General features: G+C 41.6%; 1 protein-coding gene across 3 annotated transcripts in view; it reads left to right on the top strand.

Annotated features, from left to right (window-relative positions):
* RALY (RALY heterogeneous nuclear ribonucleoprotein) overlaps nucleotides 1-17,525 on the top strand; it is a 384,646-nt gene extending 367,121 nt beyond the window's left edge. For 2 of the 3 annotated variants that reach the window (XM_060230995.1, XM_060230994.1), the window contains 5 exons: nucleotides 3,509-3,669; nucleotides 6,322-6,435; nucleotides 7,335-7,480; nucleotides 16,457-16,505; nucleotides 17,223-17,525. In XM_060230995.1, the coding sequence (XP_060086978.1) occupies nucleotides 3,509-3,669; nucleotides 6,322-6,435; nucleotides 7,335-7,480; nucleotides 16,457-16,501 (466 nt within the window). In that variant the 3' untranslated portion in view covers nucleotides 16,502-16,505; nucleotides 17,223-17,525. The remainder of the gene's footprint in view (nucleotides 1-3,508; nucleotides 3,670-6,321; nucleotides 6,436-7,334; nucleotides 7,481-16,456; nucleotides 16,506-17,222) is intronic. The other variant, XM_060230996.1, reaches the window with a different exon arrangement.
* Nucleotides 17,526-18,360: the final 835 nt, after the last annotated feature.

Below are 18,360 nucleotides of genomic sequence, written 5' to 3'. Positions count from 1 at the left end.
GTTCTAGTACTTCATATTGACTGTTTTCGCACACAGCTTACCTCGCAGTCACAATCCTGTTCCCTCTGCAGCGTCCGGTCAGATTTCCCACCATCTGCGCCGGAGTTACAGGAAGTGTCGCGACTTTTGCGTAGCAAACATAAACTGGGTTTTAGCGGTTTACGTTTGCTATGCAAAAGCTGCGGCACTTCCTGTAACTTCGGTGCAGATGGTGGGAAATCCGACCAGACGCTGCGGAGGGAACAGGATTGTGGCTGCGAGGTAAGCTGTGTGCGAAAACGGTCATTGTCTTTGAAGAGCAGCATTCGGAGAGATGAAATAGATCGCCAAAAGCAATTCTTGCTTACTGTATTAAGAAGCAGTAACAGCTAAATGTTAACGGCCATTTTATATATTGATCTTCTTTTTGAATATGCTAAAGAAAAGTTTGCAGAAATTTGGCCACCTTTGGCAAAACAGAATTTGCATTTCAAAAGTTTCAGTACTTGACACCCTGGCTGGTATTTGGATGGGCAACCTCCAAGGAATACCAGGGAGGTGACACAGAGGCAAGCAATGGTAAACCACTTCTGAAATGTTTCTTGCCTTAAAAACAAGTCTAGCTTGCCACCTAGTGGTGCATAATGCTAAAAGAGCTAGAACTGCCAGACAATCTTAGGATCTCCTGGCTATACTGCATGCACTGCCATATGATAATTTATTTTTAGTACTTAACACCAAAATTTAAAATTAACAAAACTTAACAGAGTGCTAAGAAAAAAATACTGAAGTTTTATCCAAGAATGTTAATGCTGAATATTAACTATCAGTGTGTAATTTTCTTGCACTTTTATCTAAATGAAAGGTCAGATCCAGTGATCTGCTGTACAAGGATTGTTATTCTTTGTACAGGGATCTTGTGTCCCCCTCTTTCATTGTCTTCAGCCAGTGGGTGAAGACTTGTGGGGGCCGGTGTTGGCATACCTCCAGTAACTTCCTAGTTGTGTTGTTGTGTGTGTACGTTTCATCTATATGATTTTATTGAAGCTGCCATACTGAGTGGAGAAATCCCCTTTTCTCTATGACCATTGCCATAACCACCTCTTCCCCAAGCTGTTTTTTCTTCTGTGAGTGAGAAGATCCAAGGGCTCAGCATTTTTCATCCAAACAACAGAAGCAACTTTGAGCAGAAAAATTGGCTGAAGAAAGCATTAAGCATCCTCACCTGGTACCATTCGTCTGCTCAGACTGTCAGCCTCCCAACACTGCTTTTCATTAAACAGCATTGCGAGACTGTTATACTTTTCTGACTATGATCCCCAACTGGTTCAACAGTATAAATAGCAATAATAAAATAAATTCAAGGTATACTTTAAAATACCAGCTTACAAAGTTACCTGAAAATATCTAATGGAAAGCAGGCCCGGCGCATGGAGTTCTGCTACCCAAGGCAGAACCCCAGCATGCGACCCCCCCTCAATTTGAAACTTTTGTGCGCGTTTTGCATCACTGTGACATCATCATGCTGGGCACTCCGTGCCACTCTTTCAGATCTGAGGGATCAGGGGAAAATCCTCTGATCCCTCAAAGCCAAAGGAACACGCCGCTTTTCCCTTCCCCTATGCCCTTAGAGGACGCGAGGGGAGAGAAACGCAGCTCTTTCGGCTTTGAGGGAATGGAGGAAAATCCTCCGATCCCTCAAAGCTGAAGGAACAACCCACGCTTTCAGTCCTGGGCGCTCTCCAAGTTTGCCCAGGACTGAAAGTGCCATTGTTGCTCGGTGCTGAGAGGCTGGAAGAGTCCCTCTGACCACTCAGTGCCCAGAAACAACGTGTCCCCCAAGAGCCAGCGCCCAAGGCAATTGCCGAATATTGGCTAATGGACACGCTGGCTCTTGTAGAAAGGGTGGGGGGATACCCAATACAATCAATGATGCCTTCTGGGAAAATGCCAACAGAGAGAAATGACTAAACATATTTCCAATGGAAGTGTATTCTAAAGTATGGGTGCCACCACAGAAAAGGTCTTCACTTCTCTAAAGATTTAAAGAACAATAACCATGGAATAGCACCTTCTTGCAGGTGCAAGGTAGCAGGGAAGAAGGTAGAGAAAGATGAGCTTATGAAACCCTTCAAACTGTGAAGGGCTATCAAGGTAAAACATCCACACTTTTAATTAGGCCTGAAAGCTTCTTAGCAACCTGCACACTTGGGCCATTGTCAGAGCAATGGGTTCCTACAGGCCATCCAGATCTGGAGGCCACAGCATTCAGCAGTCACTGCGATATCTCCGTATAAAGGACAATCACATCACCAAAGCACAGATGACTAAGGGTGGGTCCTTGCAGAGAAAAGAGACTGCACCCAGCCCAGAGTGGCTCAAGATATTTTGTTGGCCCCAAGTAGGTACACCCATTGCCTCCTCCTGTGCCAATCTGTGTTGGAACCCAGTTTTTAATATAGTTTTAATATATTTTTATGTCTGTCATTTTAACAGGGCTGGAATTCTAGCAGGAGCTCCTTTGCATATTAGGCCACACACCCTGATGTAGCCAATCCTCCAAGAGCTTACAAGGCTCTTTTTTGTAAGCTCTTGGAGGATTGGCTACATTAGGGATATGTGGTCTAATATGCAAAGGAGCTCCTCCTAGAATTCCACCCCTGCACTTTAACATTTTAATTTGTTTATCCATCTATATATTTGCTAACCATGTTAGGTCCTGAGATGCTTTGGACAAAGGTAGACATGTAAATATTATTAAAAATCTAAATTGTTCTCAGATTGCAGTTCTTTTCCCATCAGCTGTTTCCTTCTTTGTTTCTCTATGGCTCCCCCTTTACTTCTTTTTTCAGAAGGGTATTCCCATGCTCCCAGGTCCCTGTGGACTCCTGTCATTCAGCTTTGCTAAAGTTGGTGGTCATTAATGCTGAAAAGGTTCCCCTTAGCTACAAGGGAATAGAGGCTGAGCAACTGCTTTCCCTTGCCTGAATGTAGCTGTGTAAATACCATGGTGTCTACCTTACTCTGCATCTCAAAGCCACATTGGCATGATTTATCTTGCTGGATATCCAGCACAAGGTAGGCATTTCGGAATATTAATAGACTCCATATGGGGATAATGTATACAGGAGCTTGAAGGGGCAATAGGGCAGAAAACAAAAAGGATTCTGCTTGCATATTGGCCTTGGCATCTTCACAGCTTCTTCAGATAATTCTAAAAGCGGAAACATTAAGGTGAGTGTTTTAAAAATATATTAAAAGTCACAGCCTTACAGGCTGTAGAGAATGATTTGCTAAGTAAAAGTCCTCTGCGTGAGTTTAACAGCATTAGCTCACAGAGTAATGTTTTGGTAATTGCATCTTCCAAAACTTTCATGATCAAATATCAACCCCGGTGGCTTTTATTGTCGGACCCAGCAAGTGTTGTTAGGTATGCATGGAACTCTAGCTCCCCCTAGAGATCACTTGTGAATTCTTCAATTCTACTAAGGAACGTCTTCCTTCTACTTTAATCTGTTTTGACATGCAGACTCTTTGAATATCGAGGACGGGTCTCTCCTGTTCCTAGAGTGGTTCCTGTGAAGCGTCCACGGGTGACAATTCCTTTAGTAAGGCGTGTAAAAGCAACCCTCCCAGTCAAGCTCTTTTCCCGATCTGCTGCCATTGCAAACAGTTCAGCCAAATTAAAATGTAAGTGCCTGTGTTTGTTTATTTAAAATATTTTAATGCCACCTTTTCACCCAACTTACGGTCCACATTAAAACACACTTAAACACAAACAGAGAGAGAGAGAGAATTAAAAATAAAACAGACTCATGGGGTGGGGAGTAAATGCAAATTAGTGAGAGAATGCCACACAAAACAGAAAGCTCTTCAACTGCTGGCAGGAGACAAGGATAGAAGGGAACAGACAAATCTCCTTGGAGAAGAAATTCCATAATTATGATACAGGCACCATAATACACAGATTTCAGAATACAAGCAGACCTTCAGGTTGCTGGATTTACCCTACAGGTTTCTTGACACATACCAGTAGTACACTAGGTGTCTGCTACAAAAAATAAAGTGCAAACAACATGTACATATATGTGCTTACCTTTAAATGCCCATGTATGCACATCCAGAGACGAAGATCAATCAGAATTCTCCAACATGGAGCTGCTCTTTTTCAGTATGAAATAATCCTTTGTGGTATTTTCTTAGTTATGCTTTTTCCAGCATCATTTAGTAAGATTTGCTAGTTCTCTGTCTGTGGCAGTCTAAGAGTTAATCTCCTGCTCTGCAAGATGTGAATTAGACTGGGGCAGACAACCTTTTTGGCCCAAGTCTCAGCAGGGGATGGGGGTGGGGAATGCAGTGTCTATCTGTGGAGAGCCCCTCCTCCAATCTTAAATAACTCCTCTCCCGCAATAATACAACATCTAATTTAAACTGGTACCAGAGCTTGCAATAATTCCAGGTGTCAACTGTGTTGCCATGTTACACCCAGACAACACTATCACTGGACATAACAACATCAACTACAACATTTGAGGTTCATTCACTTGCTCATCTTTTAACACTGTATATGCCATTAAATGCCAACAATGCCTTTTGGTTCTCTACGTAGGGCAAACAGGTCAAACCTGACACCAAAGGATAAATGGACACAAATTGACATCAAGAATCTTGTAAAAACTAATTTGTGGGAGGGCATGAGCTTTCATGAGTCACTGCTCACTTCTTCAGGTATCTGCCACAAATTTTGTTAGACTTTATGATGCTACTGGACTCTTGCTCTTCTCTACTGCTACAGACAGACAAACACAGCTACCCATCTATCAAGAATCACAAAACTGAGAAACCTGTAGGAGAACATTTCAACCTATCATGGCATTCAGTGGAAGATCTCAAAGTCGCAGTTTTGTTGTGAAGGGATTTCAGAAACTGGCTGGAATGGGAGATTGCTGAATTACAACAGGACAATGGAATCCCCAGGACTTAACAGAGATATCGGATTCTTGAAAGGGCAGCTTCACATGCTACACTCAGTTCTCATTTATACTCAGAATTAAACTTTGTTGGTCATAAAGGTGCCATTGGACTCAAACTTAGTTCTCACATCTGTTTATTAACTCTTTTACTATCTGACTGCTAATTTTTTGCTAATCACAGGTCTTACCAACTGCTTTAATCCAATCTTATACTTATTGCTCAGTTACTTATGCATCTTGACTCTAATTGGCCCTTCCTGGCAACTAACCCCCACCTCCACTCTACCTATATGTAATGATTGAGGAAGACTTGTTTCAGTGTATCTCAAGAAGCATGCATGCACATGAAAGCTTATACCCAGAATTAAACTTGATTGGTCTTCAAGGTGCCACTGGACTCAAATTTTGTTCTGTGGAGATCCTGGGGTGCTGAAAAGAGGAAAAAGGAAAAGAAAAGAGGGCTGTGTTTGTTCAGACACACAATACTTTGAAGGAAGCCACGTCTGTCAGGGATTCCCCTTGAATTCACCTGAAAACTATGTGCAGGTCTGAGAGGTGATGGCAGTCAGAGGCCATGCCTGTTGCCTTCCCTTGAATCCCTGGCCCCAGTGGTGCTGCCAGTGCCAACACTGCTTGAATAGAGATCTAACCCTGACTGGCAGACAAAATGTTCTGGTGTGTCACTGCCAGCACATGTGCTGGGGGGGGGGGGGCGTTGCCAGCCTATCTGTGTGCCAGACGGTGGGAGGTGAGGTTGAAACACTAGATGTTAAACTTGGTTCCTACCAGAAGGCTGTATCCAGTTCTCTGATCCAAATGCTCCTTGCAAGCAAGGCCCAGGTTACAATAATTGTGTGAAGGATCTTTTAATCATACTAGAAACAATTGCCCAAAGGTCAGCGCAGAGACAGGGTTGGAAAATCCTCTGGTTTAAAAAGAAAAATATTCTGTTCCAAGTTGCAAATGCTTATTGACTAACGTATTTTCCTAGCTGATAGTATCAGAATCCTCATAGTACAAAGCTTCTTATTTTTTTGCCATCAAGTCACAGCTGACTTATGGCAACCCTGTGGGATTTCAAGGTAAGAGACTTCCTTGGTGGTCTCCCATCCAAATACTAACTAGGGTTGATCCTGCTTAGCTCTCAAGATCTGATAAGATCGGGCTAGCTTGAGCTACCCAGCTCAGAGCTAGTATATGTTGTGCATGCCTCAAATTAGCTGATTCATGGTGATGAGAGGAACGCTACCTGTCAAAAAACATCTTCACATCTGTGAAAGGCAAAGGAAATCTCTGCTCAAAAACAATCACAAATTTGCAAACAAGTAAAGTAGAGTAAGGCATACTTCTAACTTCTTTTTCTTCCAAGTGAAATGCAACGAACTGCAGACAATCAAAACAGAGCTGACACAGATCAAATCTAACATTGATGCTCTCCTGGGAAGATTGGAGCAGATTGCTGAACAACAGAAAGCATCTACAGGTCAGTTGGAAATGGATGGTTTGGAACCTGTAGTTCCAAAATACTTGAAGCTTTCCATTAAAAAAACAAAAGGCAAAGACATACTGATGGTGCCATACTGTTTCTTTTGGTTTGTCCTTGAGAGTACACCTGCATGGGGCAAGATTTGCCAGATGTCACTCATTGGAATCTCTGGCTCAGACACCTGAGTGGCAGATAAGCAATTCCGGATGGTAGCTGGCCTCTAATTGAGCAGCAAAATGGAATAAAATACCCAACTAAAATGTGCTGAAACCTTCCACTTTTCCTGACTTAATCTTTATATCCAAGACTTATAACAATACTGGAAGGTGTGTAGGCTTGACCTTGCAGACCAGTGGTGGCTGTCCCCATCTTTTCCCTCCTCATAAAAATAACATGGAACGGGGGCCCCCATATCCATCTCTCATTATCTTCCACCAGAAACAATAGTGAGAATCTAAGCCTCCCACCCCCAAATCTAAATAAACCATCTCCCATACTCTCCTCTGTAAATTTGGTTTTATATTTGTGGGGGGAAGGATATCATTGTGCTTGTTGTACAGGTTTTTGTATGCAATTTAGGTGCATAATGTTGATTTATTGACACAGATAACACTGAGAAATGTTTACATTGTCTAATGAAAAAAATCTAATTAAAGGAAACAGAAAATGGGCTAAAACAAAGCATCTCACATTTGATTTGTACAAAGGAGAAGCAAAAGAGTCAACCCATCTCCATTCCACCCCTGTTCCTACTTCATCTAAGAGAAGGGAAAAGGACTGTCACACAGGGGAGAGTCCACTCATCGTTTAGTGAGCTGCCCTGAAATGACTAGGAAAGAGAGAGGGTAGCAGAGGGGACTATATCTTCTTTCTGCTCTTTACATATTCTCCTGCAGAGGTAAGAAAGAAAGCCGATGGAAACAAAAGCGAGATCTCCCAAGAAGACACAGCATCAGAGGCAGAGATTAACACAGAGGAGCCACTAAACGGGGAGGAAGGCGAGGAGGAAGGCCTGCTGCAGGACGACTGCGAAGACGAATTGGTGAGAGGCCCCAGACAAGCACAGTGCAGACAAAACAGCCATCTCTCATTATCTTCAGTCCTCTCATTATTTTCAGATGCTTCAGTCCTCCAGATGCACTGAAGTTGTAAGAGAGTGTGACATTGTCAGCTGAGTATTGCCGGAAACTTCCCCATGGCTTGAAAATGGAACCAATTATTGGGGGGGGGGGGGGGGAGAATCTCCCTTGCTGGAAAGTGCCTGTCAAGGAAGCTGATAATTTTGGACTTCCTGCATGGAGCAGGAGGTTGGACCAGATGGTCTACAGGCCTTTTCCAACTCCTTGGTGCTGTAATTTTTGGTGCTGTGATTGTTCACGGTTTTGTCATCCCCCTTTTAAAGAGCCCCATGATGCAAATCAAATCAAATCAAATCAAATTTTATTCTTATATCCCGCCCTCCCCCACCAGAAGGCGGGCTCAGGGCGGCTCACAGACATGACACGTCATGATTTAATTAAGACAGATAAACAACATTTTAAATATAGTACAGTCACATAAATAGATTAAAATAGATAAAAATAGGTGCTATAAATTCTGTCATCCCAATTACATACTATCAAACATCAGTTTCAGTTACCCATAAGATGGCTAAAGTTACGATGATTTAATCAGTTTAGTCTGGTCCTAATTCAAATGCGAGCTGGAAAAGAGAGGTTTTGCAAGCCCTGCGGAACTGGTTCAGGTCCCGCAGGGCTCGCACCCCCTCTGGAAGTTGGTTCCACCAGCGAGGGGCCATTAATGAAAAGGCTTGCTCCCGAGTTATCTTCAGTCTGGCCTCTCTTGGCCCCGGGATTTGTAGGAGGTTTTGGGAGCTAGATCTTAACGCTCTCCTGGGGATATATACAAAGTGTTAAAGCTGCAGTACTGCAGTCCTAAGCTCTGTTCACGACCCGAGTTCACTCCCTGGCAGAAGCTGGGTTTTCAGGTAGCCGGCTCGAGGTTGACTCAGCCTTCCATCCTTCCGAGGTCGGTAAAATGAGTACCCAGCTTGCTGGGCGGAAAAGTGTAGATGACGGGGAAAGCAATGGCAAACCACCCCATAAAAAGTCTGCCGTGAAAATGTTGTGAAAGCAGCGTCACCCCAGAGTCGGAAACGACTGGTGCTTGCACAGGGGACCTTTCCTTTCACACATTCAGTTGGAGAAGGCCTTGCAGGAAAGGCCTGATAGGCCTGGCTCCATGCAGAAGTGGCCACATGCTTTCCTGCAGCAAGGCAAACTAGAAACCCAGCTATTAAAACACTTGGTACATTGGACCACAGCCACACTTATTATCACTGAGCTTTTACAGCACTGGCCTGATAAACCAGAAAAAGCAGTTTGAGACCTTATTTAAACCCAGTGCTGGCTGAGGCTCTTTCCTGTGGGCCTTTACACTCACCCAGTGTCTTATTTAAAGTGGGCTGCAACCCACGTAAGGGAGCTGAGAGCATCAGCAAGGGCAAACAGGCTTTACACTGCAAGCACAGATAATGCCCTGCAAGAAAAGGTACCTGCTTCCTCTTCCTCCCAGGTCAGGATTAGGGCTAGAATCAAGTCAGTGGGGAGCTTCTCTGCAGATGCATGCATTGGATTGGTTTCACAAGCCAAAGGTGCTCAAGGTTACACAACTGGAAGGCACATGCTCATCTTTCCCATCCCACACACAGGGCTGGCAACTTTGGCTTGCAAAACTCCTGGAGCTTTGGAGGCAGAGCCTGGGGAGGACAGAGTTTGGGGGAAGGAAGGGGCTCAGCCAGGATGTAATAGCATAGAAATTAGAAACCATCTTCTGTAGCTGCCATTTCCTTCAGAGGAACGACTCTAAGTATTTTGGAGATCAGTGGTAATTCTGGGAACACTCCAGGCCCCACCTGTTGCCTTTCTGACACCCCAAAGGGACTGCTGGGGTCAAGAGATCACCCTTGGACAAAAGGTGGTGAGGAGGGGGAAATAAACCAAATCACCCTCACCTTAATACCATGACAGTGGAATTGGCCTAAGAGTCAGATTAGCCCAGAGGCTTCCGGAGTTGGAAAGATGGGGAACTGACGCATCTCCCTTTCGTGGAGTGGACCAACACCTTTGTTCTGGACGTAAAAGGTGTTTTTATCACCTGCTGTCTACCCTCCCAGTTATGGGAAGAGTCCAAGACATGCTTGCAAGATTTTGAGGAATTTAACTTTGGCTGGCGAGGAGTCCTGCCACTGATGACCTTCCTTGGTAGTTCCTTCATTACCAAGGAAGGTCATCAGTGACAGAAGACAATTTAAACCTTTGATGAATAAATTAAGGGCAAAAGGTACAAGATATAGATGGATTTTACCAGCCGGACTTACTTTTGAGTATAAAGGGCTGAAGTATTCCATAATAGACATTCGAGGCATGGAAGGGTTTTTGGTGGACAATAAGGATTTTGGGGACACAGCTTAATTGAAGACTCATTATGGATTACAAATTAATTTCTTGGAATGTTAATGGCCTAAATTCGCCACAGAAATGAAGAGCGACATTTCATTGGATTACAAAACAAATATGTAATATAATTTGTTTACAAGAAGTACACATTAGACAATCGGATTACAAATTTTTACGTAACAAATTTTTAGGGGAAGAATTTGGTTCATTGGCTAAAGAAAAAAAAGGGGGGTGGTGATTTTTTACATAAAGAAGGAGCTGGAGCCAAAACTGATTTTTAAAGATAATGAAGGTAGATATTTGGCAGTAGAAGTTTTGATGTATGGCAAAAAGACTCTGTTGTTGGGACTTTATGCTCCTAATGGGGCTAAGAGTGACTTTTTCAATGATATTATGAAACAACTGGATCGAGCCGCCCTGAGTCCGCTTGCAGAGAGGGCGGGATATAAGTCGAACGTAATAAATAAATAAGTAACATACGATCAGATAATGCTTATGGGTGACTTTAATGGAACTATTCAGAACTCTTTAGATAGATCTGGGTGGGGGGGGAATGTAGATGGGAAACTACCTAAAGCATTTTTTGAATTAATTAAACAAGAGAGCTTAGAAGATGTGTGGAGAAAATTCAACCCCAGGGTACGAGACTATACTTTTTTTTAAGCCAGACATAATACCTTTTCTAGGATATGTTATGGGCTACAAAAGAGCTGGGAATGATCACAAAAAAAGTAGAGATTCTTCCGAAAATAGGTGCAGACCATAACCCGTTGATGTGGTTGGCTAAAGGAAAAAAGAGAGGAGGTAAAGGATAAATGATGACTTATTACTGAAAGTGGAGGTAGTGGCATCTCTAGAAAAAGAAACTAAAGCGGTACAATTTCAAATGGTTTGGGATGCCTATAAGGCTGTGATGAGAGGAACATTAATTACATTGAATTAATTACATTAATTACATTGAATAATAAGGACAGAAGGGCAAATGAAAAGCAATTGTTGGACTTACAAAAGGAAATAAGTAAAAAGGAAATTGAATTTAAAAAAAGACCGAGGAAAAAGAAAATTTTGCGAGAAATTACAATTTTACAGAGTCAGTTAAGTCATTTACTGAATAAAGAGGTGGAGTGGAATTTGAAAAGACTCCAACAAAAATCTTTTGAAGGGGCAAACAAACCTGGAAAGTATTTGGCGTGGCAAATAAAGAAAAGAAGGGAAATAAAATACATAAATAAGATTAAAACCGGTGGCAAAGAAATTGTAGACCAGGAGGGCATCAAAAGGGAATTCTACAAGTACTATGCTAACTTATTTAAAGGCCAGCGAGTTGATAAAGAAAGAATAGAAGCTTATTTACAAAATGTGAAGGTAAATCCAACAACAGAAATGATGAAAGAAACATTGAATGATCCAATTGAAAAAGGTGAAATAGAAGCTGCAATCAGTTCAATGAAAATAGGGAAAGCACCGGGACCGGACAGCTTTTCAATAAAATTTTACGAAGTTCTTATAAATATATTAGTTCCAATGCTCCAAAAATTGATGAATAATATCCGTTTGGATGGGCAAGTGCCAAATACTTGGAAAGAAGCAGTTATTTCATTGTTACCAAAAGAAGACAGAGATGCTACAAATGTGAAAAATTATAGACCGATTTCATTGCTTAACAATGACTGCAAAATCTTTGCAAAAATTTTGGCGGAAAGGCTAAAGCAATACCTGCATAGGTTTATCTGTGAGGAGCAAGCAGGCTTTCTCCCAAAGAGGCAAATTAGAGACAATATCAGAATAGTGGTGGACATTGTAGAGTATTATGAAAAACATCCGGAAAAAGAAGTGGCACTCTTTTTTTGCTGATGCGGAGAAAGCCTTTGACAATCTTAATTGGGACTTTTTTTTGCTGTAATGGAAAAAGCAGAGTTGGGAAAAGACTTTATAAGAATGGTGAAGGCGATATATACTGAACAGCGAGCTAAGCTATGTGTTAATTCAGATTTAACTGAGCAAATGGTTATCAGCAAAGGTACGACAAGGTTGCCCTCTATCCCCATTGCTATTTATAATGACTCTAGAGATTTTGTTGTTGCAAATAACAGAAGATAAGGAAATAGAGGGGCTAAAATTGAAAAAAATTGACATAACTATAGAGCCTTTGCAGATGATGTGATGTTTATTATTGAAAATCCAATACAAGTATTAACATTGTTATTGGAAAAAATCAGAGAATATGGTGACCTTGCTGGGTTTTACATAAATAAAGAAAAATCGCAAATTTTAAGTAAAAATTTATTATTGTGCAAACAGAAAGAACTTCAAAATGCAACTGGATGTGAAGTCACCTCGAAAGTAAGATATTTGGGTGTAGAGATCACGATGAAAAATATAGATCTGTTTAAAAATAATTATGATAAACTTTGGCGTAAAATTGAAGCCGATATGTTGAAATGGAATAAACTGAACTTAAGAACATAAGAGAAGCCATGTTAGATCAGGCCAATGGCCCATCCAGTCCAACAGTCTGTGTCACACAGTGGCCAAAAAAAAATTATATATATATACACACACTGTGGCTAATAGCCACTGATGGACCTCTGCTCCATATTTTTATCTAAACCCCTCTTGAAGGTGGCTATGCTTGTGGCCGCCACCACCTCCTGTGGCAGTGAACTTGTCTCTTTTGGGCAGGATAGCTGCCGTGAAAATGAATGTCTTACCAAGAATGTTGTTCCTCTTCCAAATAATTCCAATTGTGAAAGATATTAAACAATTCAATAGATGTCAAAAAAGATTTCTGAATTTGTACAGGCAGAAAAAAAACCAAGAATCAAAAGGAAAATACTAATTGATGCGAAAGAACGAGGAGGTTTTCAACTGCTGGATCTCAAATTATATCATGAAGCAGTATGTTTAGTATGGCTCAAGGACTGGATAACCTTATCCCACCAGAAGTTATTGGCGTTAAAAGGTCATGGAAATCTATTTGGTTGGCATGCATATTTGTATTATGGGAAGGAGAAGATGGATGGTTTCTTCCGGCATCATTTTATAAGTAGTTTGTTGAATACTTGGAAAAAATATTTTAAATATGGTGATGAGAGGAAACCACTGTGGATTGTACCAATGGAAGTTATAAAATGGATTTCTGACTCACAGGAAGACAAATGGGTTACATACAAACAATTGCTACAAATTAAGGGTGACAAAGAGAATTAAAAGTGGAGGAAGAACTGCAAGACAAATTTAATTGGTTCCAGATGCTACAAATTAAAAGTTTAGTGGATAAAGATATCAGGACTACAGGTATAAGGCAAGATCAGACAGAAATGGAAAAAGTGCTATTGGGGGAGGATGAAAAGTTGATTGCAAAGATGTATAAATTGTTATTGAAATGGTCTACAGAAGATGAAGTAGTAAAATCTCAAATGATTAAATGGGCAATAAATATGAATAAAGACATTTCAATGGAGACATGGGAACACCTATGGAAGAACTCTAGGAAAACGACATGTAATAATATAAAAAAAACTGTTTGAAAATGCAATACAGGTGGTATATGACACCTAAGAAGTTAGCAGAAATGAACAAGCAAGCATCTGTTCGGTGTTGGAAATGTAAAAAGCATGAAGGCTCTTTTTACTATATGTGGTGGACATGTGAAAAAGCAAGACAATTTTGGCAAATGATTCAACAAGAGATGTCGAAGATTTTGGGATATGCAGTTAAAAGGGCACCAGATACTTTTTACAAATGGAAAGTTTTCCAAAGCAAGACAGGACTTTGGTGTGCTATATGTTGTCAGCTGCAAGAACATTGTTTGCACAAAGGTGGAAGCAAGCTGAAATACCAGATAAATGGAACTGGATTTTAAAAACTTTGCATTGGAGTGAAATGGATAGACTTACTAGAATCTTGAAATACAGTGGTGCAGAAAAATTTAAAGATGAATGGAAGAAGTTTCAGGACTATATTGAAAAGCAATGGAGAGTTAAGAGACATTTGGTGGTTTCTGAAAGTATAACCTGAAATTGGGGGAAATGGGGGAGACAGGTGATTAGAAAGAATTTTTTGAATCAATATACAATAGCTCCTTTTATTAACAGTTAGAAAATATAGTGATAATTACAACAAACAGTTATAATTGATGTGATAATAGATTGATGAAAGATAAGTGTAATACTTAAAAAGAATTAAATAGCTATAATTGGTGTAATAATAGATGAAAGATAAGTGTAATACTAAGGGTGAACTAAAAGGTTAAGGTGATATGATTTAGTATATTGAGTTAAATAAGTTCAGGATGTGCTAACAATGTCCTGAAGGAAAGCTAGAAGACCGAATTATAAATAGAGATATAGAGATGTTATTAGATTTTATGTAAATTTTATAGTGCAAGATTCTAAAATGGATGGTACCTTAATTGTTTTTTTCTCAATAGCTTGATGGAGGTCAAAGAAAAGAGGTGGGGGAAGTGAGAAAAAAAAAGAAAATGTGTAATGTATTGATAAGGATTGAAATATTGCTTTTTTCTTTTTTTATTATTTGAAATACATTTCAGTATATTGCAAAATTTTAATAAATTTGGTTAACATAAAAAAAAAAAAGTCAGATTAGTCCAATTCCGCCTCCTTACTGCAATCCCTTTTCACAGGTGGCCAGGGATCTCAAAACAACCCTAGAGCAAGATGAATCAAACAGCCAGCCCATGAGCTGCTAGCTGAGCCACAGGGGCAGACTGCATCCATTATCATTGTCATCGTGGCCTGGGTCCAAGGCAGGGTGGTCCCAGCAGTGCAGACAGCATCTCATGAGCCCCTTAGCCTAGGACCTCTTTTGTTCAACATCTTTATAAATAATTTGGATGAAGGAATAGAGCAGGGGTGGTCAAACTGCGGCTGAGGAGCCACATGTAGCTCTTTCACACATATTGTGTGGCTCTTAAAGCTCCCACCACCCCATCGGCCAGCTTGGAGAAGGCATTTGTCTCTTTAAATCACTTCTCCAAGCCAAACCAGCTGATGGCTTGGAGAATGCATTTAAGTTAAAGTTGCTTTCTTTCCACCTTGCCCTCCCTCCCCATCTTCCTGCCGGCCTGCCTTGTGGCTCTCAAACATGACGTTCATTTCTTACAGCTTTCAAACATCTGACATTTATTCTATGTGGGTCTCAAACATCTGACATTTATTCTATGTGGCACTTACATTAAGCAAGTTTGGCCACCCCTGGAATGGAGTGAAAGCTTATTAAATTTGCAGATGATACTAAATTGGGAGGGCCACAAATACATAGAAGACAGAGACAAGATACAGGATGATCCTGACAGGCTGGAAAACTAGGCTAAAGCAAATAAAAAATTAAGTTTAATAGGGATAAATATAAAATTATGCATTCAGGTAGGAAAAATCAAATGCATAATTATAGGATGGGGGAGATTTGTCCTGGCAGTAGTCTATGTACCAAGTGTTTTAAAGGATCTATGGGTCTCAGTGAACTGAACTCATACACTGAACATGAGTCAGCAGTGTGATGTGGTAGCTAAAAAGGCCAATGGAATTTTGGACTGTATCAATCGTATAGTGTTCAGATCACAATAAGTGATGGTATCCTGCTCTGGTTAAACCTCACCTAGAGTACTGTGTTCAGTTTTGGGGACCACAATTTAAGCATATAGACAAGCTGGAATGTGTCCAGAGGAGGGCAACAAAGATAGTGAGGAGTCCGGAGACCAAGTCCTGTGAGGAAAGGCTAAGGGAGCTGGGTATGTATAGCCTGGAGAGATGACTAAGAGATAATATGATCACCATCTTTAGGTACTTGAAGGGCTGTTGTATAAAGAATGGTGCAGAATTGCTTTCTGTTGCCCCGGAAGGTCAGACCAGAGTCTCCAGCTAAACATTAGGAATAACTTCCTGACCGAGCAGTTGCTCATTGGAACAGGCTTCCTTGGGAGGTGGTGGGCTCTCCTTCCTTGGAGGTTTTTAAATAGAGTCTGGATGGCCATCTGACAGTAGTGCTGATTCTGTGAATTAGGCAGATCATGAGAAGGGCAGGAAGGGTAGCATCAGTGCTTAGCTCTCGTGGCCCCTTCTTCCATGTCCGGGGAAATGCTGATTGCCACTTTGGGGTTAGTCAGCAATTTTTCTCCAGGCTAGATTGATAAGTGATTCTGGAGGGTTTTGCCATCTTCTGGGCATGTAGCAAGGTCTCACTGGGGATGTATGTGTGTGTGGGGGAGATATTTGTGAAGTTCCTGTATTGTGCAGGGGGTTGGACTTGATGACCCTGGAGGTCGCTTCCAACTCTATGATACCCTCCAGGGCTATGGCCCACTGGTAACTTCTTTTCCAGTAAATTAAAGGATTGGTCATCTTCTGCCCCTCAACATCTCACAATGCTGTCAGAGTCCATGGGAAAAGATCCATCCCCTTCCCCTTGCACAGTCATACAGTCCCACCCTCAGACTTCTTTTCTTCCACTAGACATTTGATATTTTACCCTCTTCCAAGCAAAGACTTGCAAAACAAGCCAGATAATCTTCTCTTTCTCCATTCTCCTCTCTCACTTAGGAGAATAGCCATTATACAGATGTGGAGGACTCCAGCCTACAGTAACCAGGTACAGTCATGAGGCCACATTTTACTATCCAAATGAGTTATTGAACCTTGCATATGTTTAACACTTAGTTTTGTTGGTACAATCTACCTCCCCCTGCCTCACCACTTTCCAGCTCTTTCTGGGAAAATGTGACAAGATTTTTTTTTTTTTTTTGTAACCAAAGGTGTGTGAAACATGAGCAATAGGCAAGCAGGATGCACATCAAGGGGGTATAAGAGACCTGTAGTCTGACACTTCCAATTCTTTTGTACTTCATGATTGCTGGAATACCTCAATCACATGGTTTTCTAATCATTATGTTGAATCCTATTGGAAGGCACTGCTGGTCGTAGAGCTTTCTGGCTTTCCCTTCCCACTAGCAAACATTTCTGACCCTAAGATTGCAGGACCCAAGCAAAGGAATAGCCACATGGGTCAAGGAGTGACAGTGGGGAGAGGTGAAATCACTCCCACCTGCCTCTGACCCCTTTCTTTTACAGACTTCTGCATGGTGATTACACCGCATGGGTCCCACCACCTCAGCAATATACTTTCCTGAAGAGAGAAATGGCTGCTGTGGGTGGAAAGCCAGGAAGATCAGAGATCCTTCTGCAGACCCTCACTTGGACTTTAGGCGGGACTAAATCCACTGTGTGACTACAAGAGTGTGTCCAAGCTATTCAGGTGATGTCCATTTACTCTCTCCTTCTTCCCCCTCCCCCCTCTCCATTATCTTAGCATGTCATTCAGCACAGCAGCCATGGAAAAACCGGGACGACAGCAACAGATTTAAGCCCTGCCTTGGCATGTTGATCCAGACAAGCATAACATGCCGGACTGTCATCCTCTCTGCCTGGCATCCAAAAGGAGAAATATGGACCCCTGTCTCCGTGCCATTTTGTAGTACACAGCAAACTAGTCATCCCAGAGGAACCCCTTCATTGCTCCCACCCCACCCTTGGTCTACAGACTCAAAGTCCTGCAGCCAATAAGCACCACTTGTTCCATGACCTTCACTGGCCAGATACTGGATCTGGTTTTATATTGAAGATCTCAGATTTCTTCCCCTAGCATCAAGTGAAGAAAGATATACAGCTTATCTAAATAGCCTTGTTCCCAAGACAGATGGGGGCATGGTACTTCATAGCAAGAGGGGGGAAAGTCACTACATATGATTTATGGTTTTGCATTTGAGATAATAAATGCCACCAGCGGTGCCACCTCCTAACCAATTTTGGACCTCCACCATCATTGGTGTGTGGGATATACAGGTATTTGGAGCATGGTGGTTGCTGTATAATGTCATGGATAGAGAACATGGCTATTGGGTGGGTTCTGCCTGGATGTTTACAAACCCTGTTTATCCATTCAGTTTCCTACACATCAGCAAAGGTAAAGCAAGTAGAAGGTCTATGCATAGCAAGAAGGGTAAGCACTGAATGCAGTTGGGCTATAATAAGGGACACGTGAAATTGAACTTTTCAGAATAAGGGATGAGACTGTCACATTACATCACAGCCCACACTCTGCAAGTCATTGACTTGGGTTTTTTTTAAACATAAGGTCATCTATAGCTCATCCAAAACAGATAAGGAAGCGTACAAGTCACATGATAAGTCAACGCCAGCAACAGCACACTGGGTTGGTCACCGGCCTATCATACCAGCAGCCTAGGACAAGTGAAAAATCAGGTTCTAGCCCTCCTTGCTTAAGTACATAGGCTTGAAGCAATCAGATCCCTTTCTTCCCTGCTGACTCTGCTCGGATTCTTCAGCTGCTTTTAACCCACTCATCCTCCACTTAAAAAAAATTTTTTTTAAATGGATGTTGTGCAACTCATCAAAACTGCAGAGTATACCAGAGCATACCAGCTTTT

Source organism: Heteronotia binoei, chromosome 2, assembly GCF_032191835.1.
Source record: "Heteronotia binoei isolate CCM8104 ecotype False Entrance Well chromosome 2, APGP_CSIRO_Hbin_v1, whole genome shotgun sequence".
Taxonomy (NCBI): domain Eukaryota; kingdom Metazoa; phylum Chordata; class Lepidosauria; order Squamata; family Gekkonidae; genus Heteronotia; species Heteronotia binoei.
The sequence above is the reverse complement of the archived record's forward strand: the minus strand, read 5'-3'. Positions and strand labels throughout refer to the sequence as shown.